Source organism: Boleophthalmus pectinirostris, unplaced genomic scaffold (assembly GCF_026225935.1).
Source record: "Boleophthalmus pectinirostris isolate CB_2022bp ecotype Guang Dong unplaced genomic scaffold, ASM2622593v1 HiC_scaffold_4, whole genome shotgun sequence".
NCBI lineage: Eukaryota > Metazoa > Chordata > Actinopteri > Gobiiformes > Gobiidae > Boleophthalmus > Boleophthalmus pectinirostris.
This window is the reverse complement of record NW_026571353.1, coordinates 38952076-38967075: the sequence shown is the minus strand read 5'-3', so window position 1 is coordinate 38967075 and position 15000 is coordinate 38952076. Positions and strand designations below refer to the sequence as shown.

Genomic DNA, 15000 nt, shown 5'->3' with positions numbered 1-15000 from the left:
GTCGCGGAGCCGTCGCTCGTCCCACAAACACGAGGCTGGAAAAAGAACGAAAACAACAAACTGAAACGGGAAACAAGCAAACAACAAGGAAAACGTGTTCAGGTGGAACCATTTAGAGTCTTCAACAAAAGGTCGGTCCTGGAGTTTGTGTAGTATTTGTGTTTGGTTTAGTCCTGGTTTAGTAGTAGCCAGTAGTAGTAGTAGTAGTAGCAGTAATAGTAGTAGTAGTAGTAGTAGCAGTAGTAGTAGTAGTAGTAGCAGTAGTAGTAGTAGTAGTAGTAGTAGTAACAGTAGTAGTAGCAGTAGTAGTAGTATAGCAGTAGCAGTAGTAGCAGCAGTAGTAGTACTTTAGTAGTAGTAGTAGTAGTAGTAGTAGTAGTAGTAGCAGTAACAGTAAGTAGAGTAGTAGTAATAGTAGTAATAGTAGTATAGTAATAGAGTAGTAGTATAGTAGTAGCAGTAGCAGTAGTAGTAGCAGTAGTAGTAATAGAAGTAGTAGTAGTAGTAAGTAGTAGTAGTAGTAGTATAGTAGTAGTAGTAGTAGTAGTAGTAGTAGTAGTAGTAGTAGTAGTAAGTAGTAGTAGCAGTAGTAGTAAGTAGTAGTAGTAGTAGCATAGCAGTAGTAGCAGTAGTAGTACAGTAGCAGTAGTAGGAGTAGTAGTAGGCGCAGGCAAGTAGTAGCTACACAAAGTAAGTAGAATAAGTACATAAAATCATAATAAAAACAATCAAAACATAAATAATCATGAAGATTAAAATTAAAAAAGAGAGGAGAGAAGAGTGCGGAATAAACCTTTCAGTTATTGCACAGTTAAACAGAAATGTTTTGAGTCTGGATTTTAAACAGCGTCACAGAAGAGTCTGTCTCACATGTTCAGGAAGACTGTTCCAGGTTTAGCTGCATAACCTGAAACTCTGACTCCCCCTTGTTTAGTAGGGCACCAGCAGGAGTTGGTCCCTGAGCTCCTCAGTCGAGATGTTCATATGAACTAACATGTAGATGTACTTTGGTGCTCGACCAGTTGTACACAAGCAGACTGTTTAAAGTCTATTCTCTGAGGCACAGGAAGCCAGTGCAGAGACCTGAGCACATGGATTAGTGGCTCGTAACTTCTAGTATAAGGACCGAGCTGCAGCGTTCTGGATGTTCTGGATGTTCTGGATGTTCTGCAGCGTCTCACAGCTCGTTTGGAGAGACCAGTGAGCAGAACATACAGTATCTAACCTCCTGGAGACAAACGCATAAGTTTCTCCGAAGTCTGCTTTAGACAGTAATTGATTTTGCTATGTTTTAGATGTAAAGGCTGCAGATGTTATTGATTTTATGTGATGTAGTTCAAGTTGAGTATTATTACCAGATTTTTGCCTGAGAAGGTTTTAGAGAGAGAGACTGGAGGTGGCTGACACTGTACCAAAACCTATGACTTCAGTTTGTCAGAGTTTAGCTGGAACCACACACTGATCTGTTGGATGCAGTGACAAGTGACTCCACTGGTCCATAGTCTCCTGCTGCCAGAGAGACGTGATCTGAGTGTCGTTGCATAATTGTGGTACGACACGTTATTGCTGCTTATTAACTGGCCTAATGGCAGCATTAGAGAATTGAACAACAGGGGGCCCAGGATTGACCCCTGAGGCAACCCAAGGTCAGGGCATGTCATCTGAGACACAGTTTTCCAATTTCAACAAAGTACTTCCTGTCTTCTAGATAGGACTTGAACCAGTTTAGTACAGTAAGAAATCCCACCAGTCCTCTAGTCTCTGTAGAGGATCCCATGATCACAGTGTCAAAAGCAGCACTCAGATCTAACAGGATCAAGACTGAGACTTTGCCTGCATCAGTGTTCAGGCGGATGTCATTTGTCACCTTGATAAGAGCAGTCTCAGTGCTGTGGTGGGCTCTAAAACTGCTACTGCTACTGGTACTACTGCTACTGCAGTAGCAGTACCAGTAGCAGTAGTAGCAGTAGTAGCAGTAGTAGTACTGCCATAGTAGTAGTAGTAGTAGCAGTAGCAGTACCAGTAGTAGTAGTAGCAGCAGCAGCAGTAGTAGTAGCAGTAGTAGTACCAGTAGCAGTAGAAGTAGCAGTAGAAGTAGCAGTAAAAGTAGCAGTAGCAGTAGAAGTAGCAGTACTCTTAGTAGTAGTAGCAGTAGTAGTACCAGTAGCAGTAGCAGTACCAGTAGAAGTAACAGTAGCAGTAGCAGTAGAAGTAGCAGTAGAAGTAGCAGTAGCAGTACCAGTAGAAGTAGCAGTAGCAGTAGCAGTAGAAGTAGCAGTAGAAGTAGCAGTAATAGAAGTACCAGTAGAAGTAGAAGTACTACACCAGTAAACATTTCCAAACTCACATTAATATTTCAACTAAACTTCAGTCTCCAGACAAACTCTGAACCTTTGACACGACGACAAACCTGAGCCACATTTAAATGTTCGGACAAACTGGAGCAGAAAAAGAAGAGTCTTTTAGTCCAGGTATAAAAATAGATTTTCCTGACAGAAGCGGCCGAGCGCTCAAATGTTTAGAGCAAAGATAAACAACACAAGTGCTGTTTGCTCATTTAGTTGGCTGCTAATTAGCGGCTAACGTCTGCCGGTGTCAGAAGTGCTCCCAGCCTTCATTAGAGACAAAACGAGACGGCTCATTTCACCGGTTTAGTCAACACCAAGAAAACACAAGATGCCCAACGACGTGTCTGTGGCCCGCGCAAATATTCACGCTCATAAAAGGAAACTGTTGTGTGAAAGTGAAAGGGGACGTGTTCTGTCAAATCAAAATTCAGGCGCTTTTAACCTTCTAATAGTCGTGTTTCTGGTCATTACTTTGACGTCAGGAACTTACAGTTAATGGGTTTCTACGGCAAAATGTTTCTGGAAATGTCTGGTGTACACACGCATCAAGAATTTCACACTTCAGGTCATCGCGCATTCCATACTGGGAAGGATCCTCCGAAAAAGTGAGCGTCAAATCAAACCGTCATGTTTGTTTTCCCAGTGGGATGTGTCTGTTGTCAAAGTCGATCTTTTCAAGTCTTTTGAACCATATCACTTTTGTTTCTGGTTCTGATATTGTCATATTTTAGTTTTGGGATTCGGACGTCGTTAATTGTGTGGTTGTTGGATCCTAACAGAGGAAAATGGGTGTTAGAGAATTTTTATGTTATAAACATTTCCCATTTAAAGTGTTAATCATTTAAAAGCCGATTCATGTAAAGGTAATCATGATGTAGTATAAGTTATCAACATTGGCTTTTTGTTTTGTCTTGTCTTGTTGTGTTCAAGTTGTATCAGGTTATATGGATGATGTGTCTGCTGACTCATTAAAGATAATGTACCGGGAGAAACAAATAGTAATGGTAAACATCATGAGGTTAACACAGAACTCTGGGGAACTGCTAGAGGCTCTACCACCTGGAGTGTGAAACCTGTGTATACTGGGGCTGTGTCAGTGGAAGCTTGTCAGTCATGAGACTACATGTGAACAAAAGGTACTGTATTCAAAGTAACCTACTGTATGATAATTGTGATGCTCTACAATAAAAGGACGTTGGAGAGAAGAGAGCTTCAGTTAGGATGAGACAGAAGCTCTCTCCTACTCCTTGCGCAAGTAAAACCAACCACTGTGTCCCTGGCGTGTTCTTTAATATTTGAGGTCGGGGTAAATTCCCTGACAACGGGCTTCGTAAGTTTGCGAAAGTTTGGGAGTCAGATGTGTGTGACTCAAACCTCCATTCAAACTGTTTCTCTTCCCAAAGGAATTGAAAAATAGTGAAAGGTGAAGGTGATGGGCAGGATTGATCCACAGGAAGAACCAAAAATGAAACCTTTGACTGCCGAAGAAATCATCCCGAGTTTACAGGGTCTTACTGGGTCTCAGTCTCGGTCTGGTCCCGATTTCAGTTCTGATCTCAGTCTCTGTCTGGTTCCGGTCTGGTCTTGGTCTGGTCTTGGTGTGGTCCCGGTCTCAGTCCCGCTCTGGTCCTGGCCTGGTCTTGGTCTCAGTCCCGGTCTCAGTTCCGGTCTCAGTCCCGGTCTGGTCCTGGCCTGGTCTCAGTCTCGGTCCGGTCCCAGTTTCAGTTCTGATCTCAGTCTCTGTCTGGTCCCGCTCTGGTGCCGGTCTGGTCTTGGTCTGGTCCTGGTCTGGTCTCAGTCTCAGTCTGGTCCCGGTTTCAGTTCTGATCTCAGTCTCTGTCTGGTTCCGGTCTGGTTTTGGTCTGGTCTCGGTCTCAGTCCCGGTCTGGTCCTGGTCTGGTCTCAGTCTCGGTCTGGTCCCGATTTCAGTTCTGATCTCAGTCTCTGTCTGGTTCCGGTCTGGTCTTGGTCTGGTCTCGGTCTGGTCCCGTCTCAGTCCCGCTCTGGTCCTGGTCTGGTCTCAGCCTCGGTCTGGTCCCAGTTTCAGTTCTGATCTCAGTCTCGGTCTGGTCCCGGTTTCAGTTCTGATCTCAGTCTTGTATGGTCCCAGTCTGGTCTCGGTCTGGTCTCGGTCTGGTCTCGGTCTGCTCCGGTCCTGGTCCGGTCCTGGTCTCAGTCCCGCTCTGGTCCCGGACCTGGATCAGTCCTGGTTCAGTCCGGCTTCTCAGTCACTGAAGTCACGTAAACGGGAAACGGTCGTTTATCCGATTTTTTCCATTTTTCATTTAAACACAAAATCACAAATTTTGGTTTTGGAGACAAATAATGAAGAAAATTTTTTATTTTATTTTATTTTATTTTTTTCGTTTTCTTATTTTTGCTTTTATATTGAAAAACAAACGAACGAATGACACACGGATCACTGGCACAGTTCACTTTTAGTCACGACCCAAATGTAAACGCGCTTCTACAGTTTCATTTTAAACACCAGGAAAAACAAACGACGTCTCTTTAAATAAGTGACGTTGTATTTTTCACTTTGGAAACTTTCTGGTTGATATTTCACATTTTAGGGCTCACAGTTATCTATGGAAAACATGTAACGGGGCCTTGATCTCAGCAGGGGGCGCAAGGACTGAGCACCACCCGGGGGCCCTTCAGATCTGAGGCCGGATCTTAATCAGCACCAACAACAAAGAGGATTAGTCGAGTTTTCAGAAAGTGATGATTCACAGAGCAACTCTCTAAAAGCTCAATATTACACTATTTTATGATCGGTGTTAGAATGTCGTTCGGTTTAAAACACACACGCAGTTTTGTTTTGTTTTATTCACACATTTTTAACACCAACTCTGACACTTTTACCAATCTTTACTGAACAAAAGCTTTAAAAAAAAATCTGTTAATGCTGAATCGAATGTTTTTCTTGCTGGAGATGTTATTACTTTACCCGGACCTTGTTTAGTTCTGGTTTAGTCCTGGTTTAGTCCTGATTTAGTCTTGGTTCAGTCCTGGTTTAGTCCTGGGTTTGTCCTGGTTTAGTTCTGGTTTAATTCTGATTTAGTCTTCGTTTATTACTGGTTTAGATCTCGGTTTGTCCTTCTTTAGTCCTGGTTTAGTCCTGGTTTAGTCCTGGATTTGGTCTGATTTAGTCCTGGTTTAGTTTTGGTTTAGGTCTGGTTTAGTCCTGGTTTAGTCCTGATTTAGTCCTGGTTTAGTTCTGGTTCAGTTCTGGTTTAGTCCTGGTTTAGTTCTGATTCGGTTCTGGTTTAGTCTTGATTTAGTCCTGGTCTAGTTCTGATTTAGTCCTGGTTTAGTTCAAGTTTAGTCCTGGTTAATCCTGGTCTAGTTCTGATGTAGTCCTGGTTTAGTTCTGGTTTAGTCTTGGTTTAGTCTTGATTTAGTCTTGGTTTAGTTCTGATTTAGTCCTGGTTTAGTCCTGGTTTAGTCCTTGTTTAGTTCTGGTTTAGTCCTGGTTTAGTCCTGATTTAGTCTCGGTTCAGTCCTGGTTTAGATCTGGGTTAGTCTTGGTTTAGTTTTGGTTTAGTCCTGGTTTAGTCCTGGATTTGGTCTGATTTAGTCCTGGTTTAGTTTTGGTTTAAGTCTGGTTTAGTCCTGGTTTAGTCCTGACTTAGTCTTGGTTCAGTCCTGGTTTAGTCCTGGGTTTGTCCTGGTTTAGTTCTGGTTTAATTCTGATTTAGTCTTCGTTTATTACTGGTTTAGATCTCGGTTTGTCCTTCTTTAGTCCTGGTTTAGTCCTGGTTTAGTTCTGGTTCAGTTCTGGTTTAGTCCTGGTTTAGTCCTGGTTTAGTTCTGATTCGGTTCTGGTTTAGTCTTGATTTAGTCCTGGTCTAGTTCTGATTTAGTCCTGGTTTAGTTCTAGTTTAGTCCTGGTTAATCCTGGTCTAGTTCTGATGTAGTCCTTGTTTAGTCCTGGTTTAGTTCTGTTTAGTCCTGGTTTAGTCTTGGTTTAGTCTTGATTTAGTCCTGGTTTAGTTGGTTAGACCTGGTTTTAGTCTTGGCTTAGTCTCGGTTTAGTCCTTGTTTAGTCCTGGTTAGTCCTGGTTTAGTCTTGCTTTAGTCTCGTTTAGTCCTGGTTTAGTCCTGGTTTAGTCCTGGTTTAGTCCTGGTTTAGTCTTGGTTTAGTCTTGATTTAGTCTGGTTTAGTTTGATTTAGTTCTGATTAGTTCTGATTTAGTCCTGGTTTAGTCCTGGTTTAGTCCTGGTTTAGTCCTGGTTTAGTCCTGGTTTAGTCCTGTTTAGTCTTGGTTTAGTCCTGGTGTAGTCCTGGTTTAGTCTTGGTTTAGTCTTGGTTTAGTCCTGGTGTAGTCCTGGTTTAGTCTTGGTTAGTCTCGGTTTAGTCCTTGTTTAGTCCTGGTGTAGTCCTGGTGTAGTCCTGGTTTAGTCCTGGTTTAGTCCTGGTGTAGTCTTGGTTTAGTCCTGGTTTAGTCCTGGTTTAGTCCTGGTTTAGTCCTGGTTTAGTCCTGGTTTGTAGACATTTTTCAGCTATAAAACCACCTGTAATTGAATAAATATAAAGTAGACCTGTTAAATGTCACACTGTGGAACATTCCAGGCAGAGCGATGACGTATCCATAGAAACCACAACCAAAAAACTTGAAAACTGATCACATCTGGACCTTTAAGTACGAACGTCTATGGAGGAGTTTGAACATTTGAGAAAAACACTGAAATCTGAAATTCTAAACTCGTATAAATCACATACATCTCACAGCGCCTTTTTTCATGTTGGCACGTCGTCATGGAAACACAGCGGGGGTTTAATGGTTCAGAAATGTCACCGTTCAGTTTGATCCGTGATGCAGGACCTACGACTCGCCTTCAGGTGTAAAAAAAACAAAAACAAAAACAACTCTAATTTCAACCAAATTAAGTAAAATTTATAGAAATGTCAAAACCAAAAAGTCACACGCACTTTAAAACTCACTCTGATGTAACAGATAATACTCCCTACAATTGTACAACTCATCATTATGTAACAGATAATACTCCCTACAAACTTTACACAATTACTCATTAACAGATGTAGCAGATAATACTCCCTACAACTGTACAACTCATCATTATGTAACAGATAATACTCCCTACAACTGTACAACTCATCATTATGTAACAGATAATACTCCCTACAACTGTACAACTCATTCTTATGTAGCAGATAATACTCCCTACAACTGTACAACTCATTCTTATGTAGCAGATAATACTCCCTACAACTGTACAACTCATTCTTATGTAGCAGATAATAATCCCTACAACTGTACAACTCATGTTTATGTAACAGATAATACTCCCTACAACTGTACAACTCATTCTTATGTAACAGATAATACTCCCTACAACTGTACAACTCATTTCAGATTATGTAGCAGATAATACTCCCTACAACTGTACAACTCACTCATTCTTATGTAGCAGATAATACTCCCTACAACTGTACAACTCATTCTTATGTAACAGCAGATAATACTCCCTACAACTGTACAACTCAATGTACATTATGTAACAGATAATACTCCCTACAACTGCACAACAACTCACACTTATGTAACAGATAATACTCCCTACAACTGTACAACTCATCATTATGTAACAGATAATACTCCCTACAACTGTACCACTCATTCTTATGTAACAGATAATACTCCCTACAACTGTACTGTACAGTATATAAAGACATTTTTGTTGCATATAATTAACTATAAGATGATATAAGCACTTAAATCTAGTTGTTATAAGCACTTTTGTTAAAGGCGAGTTTCATTGTTGACAAAAGCGCGTGTTGCATGCTGGGAATTATTGTGGTCGGCAAGAAACACTAATTCAACATGACGGACGGAGCGAGAAAACACGTAAAGGGTATTGATCCCGGTTATTTATCCACTCTACCACCCAAGACCATTTGACCAGAAATTGGTCATAAACATCGACGGACGACAAATCACCCTTTTCAACCCCGACAAAAGGTGAAACCAAACCAAATTTCTGGTCTGAATCTCCAACTACCTGGACAAATATTCACTTGGGCGACATCCACAATGACTTGGTGGAAACTCCTGGGCCATTCACAGCAGAAAAGATGAAAACCTCCAAGAGTCTCGATGTGTTGTTGAACTTGTTGGAGTCCACGGTTTGTTAGGATCTTCTACGTTTGCTCTGTGAATGTTTTAACACCGTTTAATTCACCGTTAGTGGTTCTTTTCACTCTGAATACGAAAAAGACATTTTCCTTCTTCGTGCTTCTATTTGTGCATCCGATAATGCAGCAGGAATTTACCCATTATCGGGAGAAAATACGCGAGGTTACGCACTGTGTTTGACGCTACCGTGTTTCTTGCCTCCGACCAAAATATTTCCCAGGATGCAACGCGGGCTTTTAATAACAATGACGTCAGCTGAAACTCGCCTATAGGCACTTTAAGTTCCGTTATAAAATATTTAGTCTAGTTGTTATAAGCACTTTAATCTAGTTCAGGAGAGTCAAACTCATTTTGGTCCGGGGGTCGTATCCAACCTATTTTGATCCCAAAGTGTCCGGATCAGAAAACTCATGTCATATAAACCCCAAAAATAATAATAAGTTCATATATTTGTGCAGAGAAACGCAAATCTATTACAGAAATCTTTTTTAATTGATGAACTCTTTCTTATTACAAGTTTATAATATTATGAACAACCTGAAACTTTAAGAAAAATGCAATTTCAACACAAAGTTTTAACATGAACTTGTTTGTAAACAGGAATAAATAAATTTTTGTTGTAAAATCCTGCACTTGGCTCCACTTTTCTCATGTTGGACATTTTTCTGATGAGGGTGTCACGGTCAACAGTCAAAACGATCGTCCTTTAAGAGCGTTTGGAAAGAGACAAGTCTTCATTTGTGCTGCTCTGGTGGGAGGGGCCACGTACAGAGACGCTGGAGACGCTGCTGTGATAAACACCACAGAAAATTAACAAGATTTTAATAGAAAATATAATTCAAATATTTTAGTAGAAAATCAGCCAAGGGCCACATTAAAAATCTTGGAGGGCCGGATATGGCCCCCGGGCCTTATGTTTGACACCTGTGCTCTAGTTGATATAAGCATTTTAATCTAGTTTTCATAAGTTTTAAATGTAGTTTTTGAGATTTGGACATCGTAACATCCCTGTTCACAAAACTCCACATAACGATTCTGATTTTTGCAAGCCTCTTTTTGCATTTTAACCCAAGCGTCAGTGCAGCCGTTTAAATCTGTCGACAGAAGATAAAAGTTGGATCTGTGTTTTTTTTGGCCTCACCTCCGTCGCGCACACACTGGGGACAGCACTCTCCCTCGGGGGTGAACTCTCTGTGATCCAGGGGACAGTCCAGAGGGGGACAGGACAGGGCCGAGCACGAGACGCCGAGCCCGGAACAGAGGCACTGGGAGCAGGGAGACGGCTGCCACACGGAGCCCGCCTGGAGGACACAAACGAGGACGAGGACGGGGCATCAGGATTAAACCAACATGAAAACAACAAAAAGAATAAAGTAACTAAAGCACAAGGAGCGAGTTTTGTGATTGTGAGTCTCTTTGCTTCACTGACCCCGTAGGTGACGCCCTCGTACTGACACGAGCCCTGGGACGAGATGCATTCAGGGCAGCACTTGTTGGCAGGAATTCTCAAACGCTCACCCTGAAAGAAAAAACAAAACAAAACAGAAATAAAAAATCAATTTTTGCTAAACAAACAAAGTAACCTCGCGCAGAAGCCAAAGGTGAAGAAAACAAACGTGGAAACACAGACAGATCTACTGCAGCGTTTTCAGTAAAAATGTGGACTATTTTCGAAAAGTACTTCCACTTTTCACAGAGACACGTCCCAGATTCATAACTCGACGTAAAAAAAAAAAAACTAAATAGGGTCTGGGAGCTGCCGGGTTTGTGTGAACGTGACAGACTCATTCAGATTCTCGTTAAAAGCTCCAAAAGCTTCAAACAGCAGGTCTCCACTCACACACTCTGGAGCGGGTGAGGGCGGCGTGACCTCAGACCGAACTCAGACCGACCTCAGACCGACCTCAGACCGACCTCAGACCGACCTCAGACCGACCTCAGACCGACCGACCTCACTCAGACCGACCTCAGACCGACCTCAGACCGACCTCAGACCGACCTCAGACCGAACTCAGACCGAACTCAGACCGAACTCAGACCGACCTCAGACCGACCTCAGACCGACCTCAGACCGACCTCAGACCGAACTCAGACCAGACCTCAGACCACCTCAACCGAACTCAGACCGACCTCAGACCGACCTCAGACGACCTCAGACCGACTCAGACCGACCTCAGACGACCAGACCGACTCAGACCGACCTCAGACCGACCTCAGACCGAACTCAGACCGACCTCAGACCGACCTCAGACCGACCTCAGACCGAACTCAGACCGACCTCAGACCGACCTCAGACCAGCCTCAGTCTAATCTCAGACCTCCACAGTCTGCGGCGACAGTAATAGAGCTGGAATTGAAAACAAAAAAAGTGCTTGGATCAAACTGGCCTATTTATATGAATAATGCTGCAGAGCTGCTGTAAGGCAAAAACTCTGGAGAAACTCTGGATCAACTTCAGTGAGACACATCTCCTCGTGTTTGTCTGCGCAGGTGAGTCCAGGTCCGTCTGCGCAGGTGAGTCTGGGTCCGCCTGCGCAGGTGAGTCCGGGTCCGCCTGCACAGGTGAGTCTGGGTCTGCACAGGTGAGTCTGGGTCTGCACAGGTGAGTCTGGGTCTGCACAGGTGAGTGTGAGTCTGGGTCCGCCTGCGCAGGAGAGTCTGGGTCTGCACCGGTGAGTCTGGGTCTGCCTGCACAGGTGAGTGTGGGTCTGTCTGGGTCTGCCTGTACAGGTGAGCCTAGGCCTGCACAGATGAGTCTGTGTCCGTCTGCGCAGGTGAGTGTGGGTCTGTACAGGTCTGTACAGGTGAGTGTGAGTCTGGGTCTGTCTGCGCAGGTGAGTGTGGGTCTGTCTGCGCAGGTGAGTCCAGGTTTATCTGCACGGGTGAGTCTGGGTCCACCTGCACAGGTGAGTCTGGGTCCACCTGCACAGGTGAGTGTGAGTCTGGGTCCACCTGCACAGGTGAGTCTGGGTCCACCTGCACAGGTGAGTGTGGGTCTGTCTGTGCAGGTGAGTCTGGGTCTGCGCACATTTACTATATTACACATTTGTACATTTTTCCTTATCCTAAACAGTTGGACGTATGGCCTGGGTGTTTGTTTGTTTGTTTTTTCATTTAACTAAACTTTATTTGCCCATTTCAGCTCAATACCTCCATAAACTCACCTTTACCTCCAAAGTGGGGGGAGGGGGAGGGGGGGAGGGGGGAGAGCAGAACTGTTTTACATTCCTTTTTATTTCAGTGCTGTGGTTGTATTTCAGTGTTTATAGTTTATTTTAAAGAGTGTTTAAAGGGACTTAGGGCCTTGTTAAATCACACAGTGTCGGTGTTAAAGGCTCCGGTCGGACGAGTGTGGGACTTTCCTTTATGAAGGTTCGTCTCGTTTAAAACCTATAAAAGAGTCTGGTTTGGTCGATCGTGGAAACACTTCAGCGCAGTGTTTTTCATGTTTGTCGTGTACTTTAAAGATGCACTACGTAATATTCTGGTTTGGGGTCCGTCACCTTCTGGTTTCTATGGAGATGTCATATTTCTGTTTGGAATGTTCCGCAGTGTGACATTAAACAGCTCTACTTCACATTTATTCAGTTACAGGTGCTTTTATAGACGGTGTTTTTGGTGTTTTGGAGGATCATGTACGTTTTAGTGCTTTGGCTTTTACTTTATTTATGACACGACGAGTCATTTCATTTATTTTCATTTCATTTATTGAGGTGGAAGGACGTTCACCTCCTTCACATTCAGTCATGTTCTGTCTAAAACTAGAAAATATTAGATCTTTTTTAGGACATGTTCACCTTTTGTTCGCTTATTTAAAGAAGTTAATCCGTGTGTCATTCGTTCATTCGTTTTTCAATATAAAACCAAAAATAAGAAAAACTAAAAAAAAACAACAATTTTCTTCATTATTTGTCTCCAAAACCAAATTGAAAAAACAGATAATGATTTGTTTTTTCAGTTTTCGATTTTGTGAAAAATGGGAAAAATGGGAAAAAGCGGATAACGGACGTTTCCCGTTTACGTGACTTAAACTGTGATGACGGACAGAACCAGGACTGATCCAAGTCCGGGACCAGACCGGAACCAGACCAGGACTGAGACCGAGGCCAGACAGGGACCAGAGCGGGAATGAGACCAGAGCGAGACTGAGACCAGACCGAGACTGAGACCAGACTGAGAACAGACCGAGACCGAGACTGAGACCAGACTGAGAACAGACCGAGACCGAGACCAGACCGAGGACAGACCGAGACGACCAGACCGAGACCAGAGACCGAGACGAGACGAGACAGAGACTGAGACCGAGAACAGACCGAGACTGAGACCAGACCGAGACCGAGACTGAGACCAGACCGAGACTGAGACCAGACTGAGAACAGACCGAGACCAGACAGACCGAGACTGAGACCAGACCGAGACTGAGACAGACCGAGACTGAGACCAGACCGAGACTGAGACCGAGACCGAGACTGAGACCAGAGACTGAGACAAGACGAGACTGAGAACCGAGACCGAGACTGAGACCAGACCGAGAACAGACCGAGACCGAGACTGAGACCAGACCGAGACTGAGAGACCGAGACCAGACCGAGACCGAGACCAGAAGACCGAGACTGAGACCAGACCGAGACCGAGACCAGACCGAGACCGAGAACAGACCGAGACCGAGACCAGACCGAGACTGAGACAGACCGAGACCGAAGAGACCGAGACCAGACCGAACCAGACCGAGACTGAGAACAGACCGAGACCGAGACCAGACCGAGACCAGACCGAGACCGAGACCAGACCGAGACTGAGACCAGACCGAGACCAGAGACAGACCAGACCGAGACTGAGACAGACTGAGACAGACTGATTGAGACCAGACCAGACTGAGACTGAGACCGAGACCGAGACCAGACGAGACCAGATCGGACAAGAGACCAAGACCAGACCGGGACCAGACTGAGACTGGATCAGAGACTCGGGGGACCAGACCAGACCCAGAACGAGGCTCAGAACCCACGGCAGGACCGGAGCTCGAAGCTGAGGCTCAGAGTCAAAAGTCAAAGTCCACTCTGGTCCCTCTGGTCTGGTCCCGCTCTGGTCCCGCTCTGGTCCAGGTCTGGTCCAGGTCTGGTCCCGCTCTGGTCCCGCTCTGGTCCCGCTCTGGTCCCGGACCTGGATCAGTCCTGGTTCAGTCCGTACGCGGTGCAAAAGTCCAGCATCACTGAAGTCACTTAAACGGCCGTTATCCGTTTTTTCCAATCTTCATTTAAACACAAAATCGAAAACTGAAAAAACAAATCTTTATCCATTTTTTCATTTTGATTTTGGAGACAAATAATGAAGAAAACAGCTGTTTTTTCATTTTATTATTTTTGGTTTTATATTGAAAAACAAATGAACGAACGACACACAGTTTGAAGTTATTTGAACTTCTATTTTAAATCTGAGTCACACGCTGCTCTTTCTGATGTCCACCTTTACAACTGTCCACTTTTGTCTCTTCAACTGTTTTGATTTGTTTTGTTTTTAATATTATTATTGCTTTGTCTGGAATGTTCCACAGTGTGACATTAAACAGAAATGATAAATGACATTTATTCAATTACAGGCGGTTTTACAGCTCAAAAATACCTAGAAATCAGGACTAAACCAGAAAAACCAGGACTAAACCAAGGACTAAACCAAGACTAAACCAAGACTAAACCAGAACTAAACCAGAGGACTAAACCAGACTAAATGACTAAACCAGAACTAAACCAGGACTAAACCAAGACTAAACCAAGGACTAAACCAGACTAAACCAAGACTAAACCAGACTAAACCAGGACTAAACCAGAACTAAACCAGGACTAAACCAGGGACTAAACCAAGACTAAACCAAGGACTAAACCAAGACTAAACCAGGACTAAATAAACAGGACTAAACTAAACCTAAACCAGGACTAAACCAAGACTAAACCAAGACTAAACCACTAAACAGACTAAACCAAGGACTAAACCAGACTAAACAGACTAAACCAGAACTAAACCAGAACTAAACCAGGACTAAACCAGGGCTAAAAACAGGACTAAAACAGGACTAAACCAAGACTAAACCAAGACTAAACCAGGACTAAATCAGGACTAAACTAGGACTAAATCAGGACTAAACCAAGACTAAACCAAGACTAAACTAGGACTAAATCAGGTCTAAAAGCAGTACTAAACCAGGACTAAACCAAGACTAAACTAGGACTAAATCAGGACTAAACCAAGACTAAACCAAGACTAAACCAGGACTAAATCAGGTGTAAAAGCAGTACTAAACCAGGACTGAAGCAGGTCTAAACCAGGTCTAAACCAGGTCTAGTTAGTTCTGGTTTTAGTCCTGGTTTAGTTCAGGTTTAGTTCTTGTTTAGTTTAGGTTTAATTCAGGTTTAGTTTGGGCTTTTTCAGAATCAGAGAACAACTTATTAAAAGTCACCTTCCCGACACTGTGCAGGACTCGGCGTCGAGGAGCT

The 15000-nt window shown here is 43.6% G+C and overlaps 1 protein-coding gene across 1 annotated transcript in view; it reads right to left on the bottom strand.

Moving 5' to 3' along the window:
- fras1 (Fraser extracellular matrix complex subunit 1) overlaps positions 1 to 15000 on the bottom strand; it is a 607084-nt gene that overhangs the window by 583656 nt on the left and 8428 nt on the right. Inside the window, exons 3-5 of the mRNA XM_055161976.1 lie at positions 9939 to 10028; positions 9651 to 9810; positions 1 to 35 (exon numbers count right to left, since the gene is read on the bottom strand). The exon at positions 1 to 35 is cut by the window's left edge and continues 99 nt beyond it. Coding sequence (XP_055017951.1) covers positions 1 to 35; positions 9651 to 9810; positions 9939 to 10028 — 285 coding nt within the window. The remainder of the gene's footprint in view (positions 36 to 9650; positions 9811 to 9938; positions 10029 to 15000) is intronic.